General features: G+C 37.5%; 1 protein-coding gene across 3 annotated transcripts in view; it reads right to left on the bottom strand.

Moving 5' to 3' along the window:
• Positions 1-9,852: 9,852 nt before the first annotated feature.
• LOC108717148 (alpha-1,4-N-acetylglucosaminyltransferase) overlaps positions 9,853-15,806 on the bottom strand; it is a 35,871-nt gene continuing 29,917 nt past the window's right edge. For all 3 annotated transcript variants that reach the window (XM_041563498.1, XM_018263966.2, XM_041563499.1), the window contains exons 2-3: positions 14,601-15,162; positions 9,853-12,016 (exon numbers count right to left, since the gene is read on the bottom strand). In XM_041563498.1, coding sequence (XP_041419432.1) covers positions 11,453-12,016; positions 14,601-15,131 — 1,095 coding nt within the window. In that variant the 5' untranslated portion in view covers positions 15,132-15,162 and the 3' untranslated portion in view covers positions 9,853-11,452. The remainder of the gene's footprint in view (positions 12,017-14,600; positions 15,163-15,806) is intronic.

Raw genomic sequence — 15,806 nt, 5'->3', positions numbered from 1 at the left:
GAAACTGTTCCGCGTCAACAATATTCAGATGGCCAGTGACTTTAACACCACCGTCAACATTGACGCAAGCCCCAGGATTGACACGAACTGAAATGGGTGTCAAAATTCGCTTTTCACAAATTTTTCACCATTTCCCGAATTTTGGGAGAAATTCACAACGTTTTCGCCTATCACTGATAAGGGGTGATAAAAGGATACTGTTCTTATACTTCTAATTAAACCTCTGCATTTCCTTACCATAAAAAGTCTCCATGTAAAGCAAATTCCACACTTCCTGGGATTCCATATTCTCAATTGCTCTTTCTTATACTTACATCACCACCTTTAGGGGCTGATTCACTAAGGGTCGAATATCGAGGGTTAATTAACCCTCGATATTCGACTAGGAACTAAAATCCTTCGACTTTGAATATTGAAGTCGAAGGATTTAGCGCAGATAGTACGATCGAACGATCGAAGGATTATTCCTTCGATCGAACGATTAAATCCTTCGAATCGAACGATTCGAAGGATTTAAATCCAACGATCGAAGGATTTAAATCCAACGATCGAAGGAATATCCTTCGATCAAAAAAACTCAGGCAAGCCTATGGGGACCTTCCCCATAGGCTAACATTGAGTTCGGTAGCTTTTAGATGGCGAACTAGGGGGTCGAAGTTTTTTTAAAGAGACAGTACTTTGACTATCAAATGGTCGAATAGTCGAACGATTTTTACTTCGAATCATTCGATTCGAAGTCGTAGTCGTAGTCGAAGGTCGAAGTAGCCCATTCGATGGTCGAAGTAGCCCAAAAAATACTTCGAAATTCGAAGTTTTTTTTACTTTGAATCCTTCACTCGAAGTTAGTGAATCGGCCCCTTAGTGTACTGTGACCTCAAAACTTTTATCCATGACCTTGTCCTGTCCCATCCTTCTGCAAATCATCCAAAGTTCTACCTTTCCGACTTAATCCACCTAAACACTATTTTTAATATTCTCTAACTTTTACCTAAATGAGAACCCCTAACCAAGCAATTGATTAAGATATTGGTGTTTCCATCCCCCCACCCTTTATTGTTTACTTCTTTTGCTTGTGTCAAAGACCCCATTGGAGTAGCTCACTTAAAAAAAACCTCTGATGTTTACATCACTTCCCTTTAAGGGCAAGTTTACTAAAGGTCAATTTTTTTTATTTCTAGTGCAGATTTGGAGAAGTACAATTTATTTTCTCATTTATGAAAAGTTATGTGTCACATTGTTTTCCATGATTTTTACCTTTGTGCCAATGATAATAAAACATAGTTGTATTTACATTATTACAGCATTCCAGCAGTTTTTTCAGTGTTTCAGGTAGTGAACATTTTTTATAACCTATAGCCTAAATTATTGTATACAGGTATGGGATCCGTTATCTGGAAACCCATTATCTGAAAGCTCCAAATTACAGAAAGGCCATTTCGCATAGACTTCATTTTAAGCAAATAATCTAAATTTTTTAAATATTTTACCTTTTTATCTGTAACAATAATACAGTACCTTGAACTTGACCCAAACTAAGATATAATTATTGGAAGCAAAACCAGCCTATTGGGTTTGTTTAGTGTTTACATGATTTTCTAGTAGACTTAAGGTATGAAGATCCAATTTACATAAAAATCAGTTTCTCGGAAAACTCCAGGTCCCGAGCATTCTGGATAACAGGTCCCATACCTGTATATGCCAAAAATGACAGTTTTAAAAGTCATTGAAAATCTTAATTGTGGGTAAAAACATCTATTGAGGAGAAGTATAAGGTTAATGCTACCCCAGGCTGAGAATCAGCACCTACTCTTGCATCAGCCTAACCCTGGGACTGCACCCAAAGTCGTTGGGTGCAAGCGCATGGAACGATTTTCAGAGTTTAAACTCATGAGTATGTATAGAAAAGTGTAGGGGCTGATTCTGGCCTAGTAACAGTCTGAGGCGGCATATTTAATTACATGATTTCATGCAGGAATTCAAATATTAAAAAATTAGCAAGAGCTTTCCAGAAAAGACCAGCTAGGCTGGTTCTTATCTCTCTGAAACCTAAAGAGGAAGAAATTCCTGGTTTGGGTGTAAGTTATAAATAAAGCTGTTATAAGATTGCAGTCCTGGAGCAGAACATTAACTCTCCTGTTAAAGGGCTAGAAATTACCCTGGCTTGCAGGTATTTCTGTACCAGAAATATCTCATTCCTGAAGCTGTGATAGACTTGCCCTTCAGTTTGCTACACCTCCCATCCTTCTCTATAGAGAACTGAGCCAAAGGCTGCACGTCCCTAGCTAAGAAATAATTGCTTATCCAACAGCTAAATGTTTTGCAGGAAAAACACAACAATGTGAAGGATGTGGCCACTTAGCACAGACTTCCAAGCGCCACTCATCTCAAAACTGCAGGTTTTTTTTTTTTTGTAACACACTCGGGCCTTATTTACACTTTCTCAGTCGGTATCAGCTTTGTGCTTTTGAGTCTGGAAGTGATAATATCCCGAGTAGTGTCGGGTGTTTATTACATTAAGTCAGCTACGTGTTTCAGCGGTTATATTTGCATCACTCTTTTACAGACCAACAAATTTAACTCTATTTTTTTGTCCCTTTTTGGAAATCAGTTTCATGAATGGGCAGATCCAGAGGTCCTGACATCAGGAAACTGACTAATGGCAGAACACATTTGTCGGAAATACCATTAGACAAGCACATGTACCTACAGTTCATTAAACATAACAAAGCTAGGAGTCTTCTTTGCACAGGGTGATGCTAATTAAATGTTTCAAGGAAAATGTTGGGTATCATGCTCATTAGTCTAGAATTATAATCACCCGTGGAGCACATTTTAGGGGAGATATTATGGGCTGATTTATTAACATTCAGATTTCCTTTTTTATCACGAATTGTATTTTTTTTCTCAAATTTTTTTTTTTAAATTCTCTAATATTCAAGATTTTTTACATGTAAAAACCACAAAAAAAAACTCTAATACAAACTGCACCAAAAAAGCAGCCGAGGTCCCGTAGAAATGAATTGGAAGATGTGCTGATCCTATTGTTCCTTTTTTTTAATCATTTTTAGAGGTTTGGGGATTTTTTTTCCTTGTCAGAAAAACTCAAATTTTTAGAGGTTTTCGTATTTTTTAATGCATCATTCAGCATTTTTTTCTGTTGGTACTTATATTATTAATTATTATTAATAAATTTATATAAGGATAATTTCATAACATTCATGGTGTTGGTGGTTTTAGAGAAAAACTATTTTAATCATGGTTTCAAAAAGCTCTAATACCGCTAAAATTCAACCTTTAATACATAGGCCTCTCAATGTATTGGTGACCCTTACCCAAAATAATGCAGGATGGTTAGGAACTGCCTGAGAGTTTATTGTAGGAATGCACTCAACACCAGCATTGTAACACATTCTAACTTTAATGCCATGTAACTTTAATGCACTTGAAAGCTGGAGGTGACATTTTTTCATATTGGTGGCAAAACCATCCTATTGAGTTTATTTAATGTTTAATTATTTTTGTAGAAGGCTTAAGGGGGTTGTTCACCTTTTGAGTTAACTTTTATTACGATGTAAACGATGATATTCTGAGACAATTTGCATTGGTTTACATTATTTATTTGTGTTTTTTTTTTTAGTTATTTAGCTTTTTAGTCAGCAGCTCTCTAGTTTTCAAATTCAGCAATCTGGTTGCTAGAGTCCCAATTACCCTAGCATCCATGCTATCCATGAATAAGAGACTGGTATATGAATAGGAGAGGGTCTGAATACAAAGATGAGTAATAAAAAGTAGCACTAACAATACATTTGTAGCCTTACAGAGCATTTGTTTTTAGATGGGGTTAAAGACCCCAATTTGAAAGCTGGAAAAAGTCAGAAGAAAAAGGCAAATAATTCAAACGATAAAAAAATAAAACAATGAACACAAATTGAAAAGTTGCTTAGAATTGGCCATTCTATAACATGCTAAAAGTTTATTTAAAGGTGAACCACCCCTATAAGGTATGGTGATCCAAATTATGAAAAGATCCCTCATCCCTCCTGATACTATGTCATATACTTTTATACTGTAGTTATTATTTGACCGGGGAAACATCAATACATCTAGTTGTCTCATAGCAAAATTAACTCTTTTTGCCCTCCACCATACCCTTGACTTGGGCACCTTGAATACATTGATACAGAGTCCAGGATGGATATAAAAGGGCACAGCTTTAATTACACAAATAACTGTGTCTAAGACACTTTGCAGAAGTGAACAGACCCCCTGCCTTGGCAGCCACCAGGCACAGCCGAACTCTGATGGACGAGTGGAAGCAGGAAAGCCTCACTCCAAACCACTGCATCCTGGGACTGATACCCACGGAGGTATCAAGGTACACTCCACTAAAAAGGGGAATATGAGCCCCTGGAAAGCATACCCTACCACTAATAGCCCACTGCTGTGGCAATAAACTTTCTACCCAACCAAAAACCAGGGGTAGCAGGCAGAATGCTGCAGAAAACATAAGATGAATCATAACTCCCTGCACCCCTTTTTTATCCAGCAACTCTTTTCCCACCCCCTTTGCTATCTAGCTTTAATTCATGTTCTCCCTGCCTTCCTAACCTGGTCAAATCTCCCCCTCTTTTAACCCCTTGGTATCCAGGGAGCATCATTCCTGCTAAACTATTTTTAAAATATCTTTATATTTCAATAATTTTTATTGGAAATTTTTTTTTTTCAATTATTAACAGCCTTTGTCAAATTAATGACATATCAACATACATAACTGTTTACATAACATATTTAGTATTACATTTTTAATACCTTTATTTTAAAATATCTTTAAACGTAACCAATTATTGACGTCTGCAGTTTTCTCTTAAGTTAATTATGGCATATACTGTTTTCGTTCATCATTTATCATTCTCCTTGTTATTCAAACGGTCTGCAAAATTTCAAAACATTCACACAGATCACCCGAATCATGGAATAGAACACAGACCTGTAGCCTTATATTTCCATACGGTTTGTATTTCCCAGGAGAGAAAGGTCAGTCTGGCTTGATGTCCATAGCTGTGCTCATATCCTATGTAAATTAATGACAATTATTGATCTTGACAACGAGACCATTAAAAAGGGAATGTCACCATAACTGTATTTAAACCACTCTGTGCTATCTCTCACTAACATGGGAATGTCGTAAAAGTAGTTCAGTGGAAAAATATGCGCAATGGAAAAAGTACGCCTTTCTGCAAACCACTTTTCCTTTGCAAGCCTGATTTTGCTTTTGTAAATTCACAAATGTAGTATTTAGCAAGCCATCGGTCACAGGAGGAAAGATTGTGCATGTTATAGCTTGCACCACCAGTGCACAGTGTATGCAAGAAAACATCTTCCTGCAAGAGTTGTTATTGTTGTGCCCAAAAATACGCCACCTTTAAGCAGGTCTTAAAAATTATGCTGTGCACAAATTAAGATTCCAATAACTGTCTAGCAACAAATATTACATTGCAAAGTGCAAATATTTGTTCTGATTTATATGTTTGTTTTTCTGAGTACTGGTTTTATTATATTTCCCCATAAAGGTCTTATCTGTACTCCTGGAAAATTAGCAAATTGCACTCGCACACCCTGGCCTTGGATAGAAGATAATCCCTGGTGCACAGCAATGGTAGAATTGGCGTCCCACCTTGAAATGACGGATCAAAGGAAATTCACTGGCACACAGGTAATGCTAGCAGGGTAAACCCTTGCTATTTTATTCAATGGTTTGCACCATGCTATCTGTACTCCTCCAGAGTTTCACATTCCAGGTAGAAAGGCACATCATGTTTTACAAGAAAATCTTGTCATAGAAATCAGTACGAAAATTAGTACTCCATCATAGTACAGGTATCGGTTCTCTTATCCAGAAATCCATTATCCAGAAAGCTCTGGGTTACATAAAGACTGTCTCCCATAGACTCCATTTTATCTAAATAATCCACATTTTTAAAAATGATTTCCTTTTTCTCTGTAATAATAAAACAGTAACTTATACTTGATCCCAACTAAGATATAATTAATCCTTATTGGAGGCAAAACCAGCTTATTGGGTTTATTTAATATTTACATGCTTTTCTAGTAGACTTAAGGCATGAAGATGCAAATTACTGAAAGATCCATCATCCGGAAAACCCCGTGTCCCAAGCATTCTGGATAACAGGTCCAATTACAAGTTATTTTAGAATAGAGCTGTCTATGTCATACTGTTGTCAAGTAGGTGCCTGACAGACAAGCACAGTCATTAGACTGAATTACTACCCTTGTGGGTCATCTTTTTGTGTGAAGAGGCAGAGAACTGGAAGGGTTACAGCCTATAAAATAAAATCCTTAGGAGAACTGCCAATGATTGAAGTTAAAAATTGCGACAAGTACAGACAAGTTTGGCTGTTTTAAGTATGGGGAAATATTCAACTGGGAAAAAGTTATAGAAATACGTTCTGAGGTAATGCAGGTAATGCATGAGAGAGGCTTGTGATTTAGAATGTGTGGGTATTTCTTAGGAACCGAAGAGTGGGCGCCCACTGGTCAAAGGATCTTTTGCCTAGTGACATGTTTCGAAATATTTATTCTGCCTCTGCCTTATTGACTAATAGAAAGAGGAATCTCTTTGTCTTACTTCTTCATTTTGTCATGCCACAAAGCAAGAGGGAACTAGGTACAACCAAATGTAATATTATTATCAAACTGAAATCATGGGTCTGGCCTTGCTGTGGAGCCTGGAGCAGTGGCAGGGGGGGACTTAGTCTAAAGTCTATTTAAGTATGATTTGGGGAGAATGCTCATTTGCTCTCTCTTATATACCTAAAAGCCCAGACTTAAACGTTGTTTAGGGTGAGATTTGGGATAAATGCTTAGGGGCTGATTTATTAACATTGATTTTTTTTTTATTTCCTTGAATATTTTGAATTTCAGATGCAGAATATATAAATCTGAAGTTCTTTTTGCTCAATAAATCTTTAAAATGTAAGTTTTTGAAAGTTTAATTTAATTTGCTAGTTTGTGCTAAAAAAACAGAATCACCAGTGTCGGACTGGGCCAGCGGGAAACCCCCCCCCCGGCCTTCATGGGTCCCCGCCGGCCCAGCCCCCCTCCCCCATTGTTCTGGCCCCCCTCCGCCGATGTCTGGGCCCCCAAATAAAAATTAATCGGTGCTCCAAGACGTTTGCGCATGTGCGCTGGCATGCGGCTAGACGTTCACGCATGCGCGCGGGGGGCCCCAAGTATAGTTACCCGGTGGGCCCCCCCATGTCCAGTCCGACCCTGAGAATCACTGCAATAATTTGAAAAGTTTGAAAGTTTTCCCATATCTGGAAATTTGCATGAACTACAAGTAATTCTCCTCAAAGGTTGGACCTCAATCAGAGGAATGCACCTGAAAAGGACAATAAACACTCCCCTATAGTGATGGGCGAATTTATTCGTCAGGCGCAAATTTGCGGCAAATTTCCAAGTTTCGCAGCCGGCAAATAAATGTGCAAATTTGCAGCAAAAAAAGTTTTTTTGACTTCTGCGACCATTCCAATACCAGCGACAATTATGATGCTGGAGACAATTAAACGCACCACCATTGATTTTAATGAGCGTCAAACTGTCGGCGGCGTCGGAATTGTCACCAGCGTCAATTTTGACACCCATGAATTTACACCGCCATCAAAATACACCTTTTGCTAATTTTTCACCGTTTCGCAAATTACGTGGGAAATTCGCAAATTTACTACTCCCTTAGCATAATTTATATATATATAATCTATTTCATTTGTTGAAAGGGTACACAAATAAGACTTGAAGAAAGAGGTAATTTTTGGGTTCTACTTGAATCAAAAAGAGCATGATTTAAGAATAAAGATTGTGCTGAAACTTTATGTACATTTTTATGGTAAAGAATCGGCTCTGGCATTTCCAGTACACAGTGGCCAAAACAATTCCCAGCAACCTAATAAATAGTTATTCTCTATAACATCATACAGCAGACCCTCTGGCATTAGCCAGAATCCTCCGATTGCCAGTCCAGTCCTGGATTTAAGATCACTTCTGGCTATTAGAAATACAGTAGGTTGGTTATTAGAGAAACCACTAAGCAAGAGCAAAACAAGCTACCAATCCAACCCTTAATTGTTTTGTAGAAAAGGGAAATGATTTCACAGAGGTTTGAGTCACTGTTTTGGAGAATATCCTATTATCAAAAGAGGTTGTAGTTATATATTGCCATTATAGAAGTAGAACTAGGAGACAAGGCATGAAGATCCAAATTATGGAAATATTCGTTATTGGGAAAACCCCAGGTCCCAAGAATTCCAAATAACAGGTCCCATATCTATATCTGTAAGCCTTTTAATCTGATGTATCATTATGTGGGTTTCATTATTATGAACCTGGGGAGGGGGCTATATGCCTGAAACATTGCTCGGTTAGTTTTCATTTTATATTTTTGAATTCAAGCAATTAATGCTCTGTTTTACACTACATTGCTATTTCTTAATCACTGATTGAAGTGGCACTATAAATATACTACACACTGTTTATTTAATATAAAAGAACATTGTATGGTACTGCACTCATAAGTCTTCACCAGTTTGTATAAGTGTGTGTGAGTTATTTATTAACGGGATTACATTCCAAACACAGTGCATACCTGAGCGCACATGACTTTTTGTACTCATTTACTATCCCTGAGCTTAGCCTTAACAGACCATGGGACAAATGTAAAATTACTAAGCACAGGTTATAGTTTAGATATTAGATATTTTGCAAAGGCATACTACATTACTTATTAATGTATTAATTACTTATTAATGATATTGGGAGTGAAACAAAGAAAGTCCAAGGGGCAAATTTATTAAAGTGCAAAGTGACTAACGCTGGCGAAAATTCTCCAGCATGATGTCATTTCGGGACTTCGCCAATTTATTAACGGGCGCTGGCGTAAATTTGCGCTCCTAAATTAGGAGATAGACTGTAGCGCTACTTTGCACTCTAACGCTAGGCGAATTTTCATTCTGGCGAATGGACGTAACTACGCAAGACCAGGCGAAGTGCAATAGAGTAGATAGGAGTTCCTCAGAAAAAAAGTCCAAAAATGTTGGCGACGTTTCAGTTTTTCAGGGTAATAGGCTGCAAAAGATCCTAATTTTTTTTTAGGGTACCCGGCTTCCCCCCTACATTTTCTTACATATGGCACATAAACTATACACTGGGCTCATGTGTAGGGCAAAATAACAACGTTATTTTATTAAGGCTCCCTGGACTTGTGTAGTGTAATGTATTTGCTGCAACATATACGTCCATTGAGATTTAACTTCCCACCGTATGCAAATTAGCCAACGCTAGTGCAACTTCGCTATGCCTGCTGAATTAACGCTAGCGAAACTTCGCCATCGTTACGTCTATTTGCACTTTGTACTCTGCACTAGCAGATGTACATGAACCCTAATTATTTATCTTTCATGTTAGTGGGCCTTTCATATAAATTATGGTCAATTGCAAAGGCAATTTGAGCATTTTGTTTCCAAAGTTTTGTAGCTTCACTTGAGGGGTGCAAAATGCTGTAAATTACTCCAATTCATGTTGAAGGGAATCATCTGCACCTAATGCTTTCCACTGTGCCATGGAGCTATAAAATTCTATTGTGAAATAACTCATGACACTCTGTGCTATTACCCTAAATAACTGAACCTACTTTGTTTTGTGTGTCTGAGATCCTGAGAGTATGGGTACAATTCCTGCCATGAACCATAAAGATGGTGTTTCTATGTACATAAGACATTTCATTGGAAAGCTGACCTTATTACCTCACTCCCAAATTCAGTGAAAAGCAGGAGGCAATTTACCAAGAAGTCATTTAATAATGATTTAATGTACAGTTGACTAAAGGCAAGTAGTATTTTGAAATATTGCAATCATATTAAAAAAATAAGAGCAGTACAATGTTGTGCCCCATATTTGATTATAGATTAAATTGTATTGATGATGTCTGAGCCCAAGGGCAGGCTGGGGTAAAACTGTAAACAACATAAAATACACTTTGCATGTGAATGTAACAGAGTAAACTTTTACAGGGGCAGTTTACCTAAACAACAAGTTGAACATTGGTGAATGTCTGCCTTAGTATTCCCTACATAAGCATTTTGGCAATTGGCACTTGTTAAAAAAATATTTTTCTATTACCTTTGAAAGCAAGGGCTTACCCGATCATTGGTCTTTATTTTCCCACTGGAAGTGGAAATCAAGTTTGCTTTTTTGCATGCACATCCCTTCCCTGCTCACTTGCAGAGTATCAATATCAGTATTACTTAAAAAGCCATTATGATTAGTGCTTTACAAATGATTTAGGAAGACATAGAGCATTTGCAAGATGGAAATCTACACAGCCTTGCTTCTCTGGTTGCTCCAGAGTGCACACAGTTTGACCCCTATGATTGGATAAATGCTTGCTTTTTAAAGGAAATAAAAAAATATTTTTTGCATTTTTTGAAGTCCCTAACTGGTTTGGCAATTGTAAATAACTTGAAGAGAATTTCAGAAGAGGTAAACTACCCATTTAAAATCTTTAAATATTTTAAATAAAATGATTCAGGACAATGGAACCTATCCCGGAGGTGCAAGACTTGCAGGGGGTATCTGGACAAACTGGCATTCTCGATACAACAGAAAAAAAGTAGAATGTTTCAGCTTTATAAAGCACTTGTGTATTTTTATCACAATGTCCCTGAAATGACAGTAAGTACTGGCAGAAATTGGATGTCTATCTGTCACCAACAGAAAACAACAGTGTAACGACCTGAGCTTTATCCTTAACATATACCCAGTTATACAGTATACGTTAACCCTAGAAGTGGCAAAATATAGTCACAATTACAACACCCAACAGATTGAACTGCATATTTAGCATATGCATATAGGAAAATATATATAAACAAACTGTTCTATAAAATAATACATAAAGTATAGCTCTTATCTGTACAGTGCAAAAACTATGCCTGAAGATCATTTGAAATATAAATCTATTAACATAATCAACTGGTTGGCCACTTGGTTAAACCCTTAGTTACAAATGCTTATTTTCAAATAAAATGAAAGAGAACATTTACACCAAATGGTTACCATATCAACAAGAAATATTCATCATTATAACAGGCCCAAAAAAGTGCTGGCCAGTCTAATTTGTATGGTGAATGATTTTAAATCTGCAAGATTTAAGATGTTGGATCAAAGAAAAATAAAACAAATGAAAGACTAATAAAGTATTTGATATTATATAATGCGTACATAATCATTTTAGAAATCAGGATAAAGTCATATAAAAAAAAATACCTTTACCTTATGTTTTAGCTGAAACCTATGAGAAACAATGACTTTGAGGGTGTATAGATGTTTACATATCTGATCAAGATTTAATAATCCAACTGTATGGTCCTTAAGGTTATTAAAGGGATCCATGTACTGTTGGACAGTACTGTTTGTAGAGATGATCCACCAAAGTGTTACTTCCAGGAACTATAGACTTCTTCTCGTCTCTGTTCATATAATTCCACAGATGCACACCATAGGAGTTACTGAAAGATGGCAATTCCTTCCAAACCTCAAAATACTTCCTCCAGTTTTGATATGGTATAGGGTAGATGCGCTCGGGGTTCAAGCAAGAAATATTTCCACAGATGATATCCTCTACTACCTTAAACTCAGTCCCACATAGTGGTTTCAGAACACGTGTAAAAAGGTCTGGGCCTTGATGTCCCCAAATATCTCCGTTATAATTGAGCACAAAGTCATTCAAACACTTCCAGGCAAACTTGTTACGAGGAGTGAGGCCAAAAACACTACTGCCAGATGTATCAGTACTCTGAGCAGTAAAAAAGTTATTTTCTGGGATTGGTCGCATTGAGATGACATCAGCATCAAAGTAAAGTCCACCATATCTCCAAATCATAGCCATCCTACAGCCATCGGAGAGGTTATGGATCCAGTAACGTTCCCACCTTTTATTAGCCTAGAACACAATAATAAAAAAGGTAAAATTCTGTATTTGTCCGTGTGCCGGACTATGATTATAGGATATCTAAATCAGCTAAAATATTTTTTAACATAACAGATAAAAATGAATGTTTCTGCTATTTACAGGGGACTACTCCCAGCAGAACTCATCTCTTCATCCAACTAAAGGTTGCCATACACGGGCCGATAAAAGCTGCCGACAGACCGTGTCGGCAGCTTATTGGCCCGTGTTTGGGGTCCCCCGACGGGCTTCAGCGATCGAGATCTGGCCGAAAGTCGGCCAGATCTCGATCGGATGGGACAAAGCGATCGGATCAGCCCGATATTGCTCACCTCAAGGTGGGCATATCAGAGGGAGATCCGCTAGTTTGGCGACATTGCCAAACAAGCGGATCTCTCAGTGTATGGGCACCTTAAGCGTGTCTTTTACCAAACTCCCTAAACACAGGGGCTAACTTACACAAGTGCAGTTGTCAGTACAAGTCTTTGCAGTAATTTTGTAGTCGACATTTCAAAAGTAACAGCTGATTGATATTTGGTATTTTAAACTAAACTTCGATGTAGCTCCTATGCCTGTCCATTTATTACAGAGAAACTGGAAGTTTGGCAAGAGTTGAGAATGCTTTATTCAGGTAAATAAGGTTATAGCAAACATGCCCACTTACCACCTCCCCAGTGGCTAAAGACTGCAGGTCAGCCTGTGCCTCACAAGCAGAACCTCTGAAAGGCATGGAAAATGAGGAGGAAGGAGGCCTTACAAGTAGTGATGGGCGAATAAATTTATCAGGTGCGAATTTCCACTTTTAGCCATTGGTGAATACATTTGCGAAAATGCTCCAAAAATTCTCAAATATCGAAACGTCGCTTGTATCAAAACCGTCGCGCATAACATTACTTGGATGCTCATTGACTTTAATGATGGCGTCAAAGTTGACGCGAGCATCAGAATTGAAGTGGGCATCAAAATTCACATTTTACATTTTTCGGCAAAGCAAAACGGGAAAAATTTGCCCATCACTACTTGCAAGGACAAAAACATGCTAATGAAAAGTTAAGCTTGGCAAAGAGCTGCCTCAGATGCATCAAATTAGAAAATTTAAAATTAGGGTTAGGGCCCCCCACTAAAAACTTCAAAAGGGGTTTGTAGTTTCTGGTTCCTCAATATGGTTCATTTAATATTAAGTTATAATGGCTGAACAAAGATCTCATGATAGTTACAGTACCTAACTCTGTAGCTCTGAGCTTGTGAATTATAATTTATTTGTTTGATTGGACATCCCATTTTATCTCCTTTTCACAGGGAACCAGGGAAGTAATAAGTATGTTCAGCTCATTGTTACCTCTCCAGGCTGAACTTGAAGTTAAAGTAGAAGGCCCAATGTCAAGAAAGTAGGTCTTCTGCCCATGGGATGCACAAAGAGCCATGGTTGATGGAACTCAGAGACATACTGAGTAAATCAGTGCTTTGGACACAGTGATTTCCTTATAGTGATGCACAGGTCAGGAAATGTCTAACTCACACTCTCCCTAATTCTGTTAATACTTTGCTATTGTTATCACTGGCTATTGCCTTGTCTGTAATAAATACACTATAAATAACGTGTCTCTGTACACTGCCGATTTTATACAAGAAAATATAGATGCGTTACCTCTACTTACCCCACATTATGGGTAAACATCAATATTAACATACTATTAACATACTATTTATTTTAGTTACACTATAAAAAATATCATTGAGATATGACTGAACATTACCTCTCTTGCCAGACTTGCCTTCACCAGCTCAGACCAGGCGAAGTGCAATAGAGTAGATAGGACTTGGTCTTTTACTTTTTACAGGGTGATAGGCTGCAAAAGATCGGTTTTTTTTGGGGGGTACCCGGCTTCCCCCTACATTTCCTAACATATGGCACATAAACTATACACTGGGCTCATGTGTAGGGCAATATCACAACTTTATTTTCTTTTATTAAGGTTCCCGGGCTTGTGTAATGTATTGGCTGCAACATATACGTCCATTTAACGTCCCGCTGTATGCAAATTAGCCAATGCTAGTGTAACTTTGCTTTGCTTGCCGCAGTAACAATAGCGCAACTTCGCAAGCGTTTGGCGCCCTGGACTTTAGATTTTTGGGAATTAGCGTTGTCCTGGCGAATCTATGCCTGGCGAAGTGTTGCGATGTCAGCAAAGCCGTCGCTAGCGCAATATAGGGTAAGTTAATTTGCCCCATAGTATGAAGTTCCAAATTATGGAAAGATCTGGAAAACCCCAGGTTCTGAGCATTCTGAATAACAGGCCCCATAGCTGTATTAACTACCTTGTACTTTTAATAAAGGTCAAAGGGGACTAAAATATTTAAAAAGAAATTGTCTTTAACTATAGCATTATATTATGTGAGTGTCAAGTACTGAACAGATGATAGAGCTCTTGGAATGTGCCCCCAAAGGTACTAATAAATATAATTATTTAAATTAGAGTGAATATACATCTTTCTTATAAAAAGGATATCATTTTGCTTTACACAGTATGCAAAATGTGCCCTTAATAATTTTAACTTCATACATTTGTATACATACCTTTAGATACCATTCCAAAAGTGGCGTGTCTTTAAATAATTCCTCCATTCTGAGTGGGAAGATGTAGACATTCTTAAAAGCAGACAAAGATGGAAATCTTTCCTTTGCTCGTTTCTCATCCTCTTCTGAGTTAATGTCTGTTAATCCTTTCATGAAGAAAACCACTGGTCTATCAGGGTACACACGGGCCGCAGACTCAATAGCACACAGCACTAGAGAAGGGGGCTCCATTCTGTCAGTAGTCTCCAAAAATATAACTCCATTTCCGTCTCTTAGAATTTCCTCTGGATTCATACTGGCATTGGTATTGGTATTAACATTGGTATTGATATTAGCATTGGTATTGGTATTGGTATGAGTATTGGTATTGGTATTACTATTTGTATTGGTATTAGTATTGTTATTGATTAAAGGCTTTGAAAAAAAGGCAGGGAAATGTTCAAAACTCAATTGTTTTCTGGTGGTTTTGTAGACAAAGCCAACAGACAGAGCGAATAGCAATATTCCAAATAACTTTATTCCATTCATCATTGCAATATTTCATTTGGTTATAATTATCAATCTGCAAATGAAGAAAAAAGATTAACATACATGTATGCTTTCATTAACCCATAGCAGGCAAAAAAAAAAAACAAAAACAGTTCTTATGGGTTAATCTACATAAATGAGCCCCAGCTATCTTTTTAAAATCTATGTTTACTCTCAGATCAAGGTTCTAGGCTCCCCAGTTTATATCATTGCTTGAGTAACTAGTAGAGTCAGGTCTGCTGCCACTGCAAAGTAGCATTATCCTGCTGCAAGCAGGGTGTCCAGTCACTAGGTTAGGTTCAGAACCTTGTAAAGGGTTTCAGTAAGTAATAGACTATCCAGTCAGCAGCAATGTAATTCTTTGATGATTTCCATATAGCAGGAGTGAGTAAAGACAAGACAAAAGGGGCATAGTAGTGTCAGAATTGGGCTATAGGTAGTGCAGTTGGTATCTTCATGTAGCCTTCCTCTTTTTGTTATCAGTCCATGGTCATAGGTCTGGTTCTATGTTATGAATTTATACCAGAAAGAAAGGATCTGCAGTTCCTTTCTTTCTGGTACAAATTCATAACATAGAACCAGAATAGCTAACGAGGACGCACAGCCTTGTTAATAAATATAATTAGATTGTGTGTGTAACTTGGAAACCATGAAAGGAATAATTAATGCCTTAAAAAA

This window comes from Xenopus laevis, chromosome 5L (genome assembly GCF_017654675.1).
Source record: "Xenopus laevis strain J_2021 chromosome 5L, Xenopus_laevis_v10.1, whole genome shotgun sequence".
Lineage (NCBI taxonomy): Eukaryota > Metazoa > Chordata > Amphibia > Anura > Pipidae > Xenopus > Xenopus laevis.
This window is presented reverse-complemented; position numbering and strand designations above follow the sequence as displayed.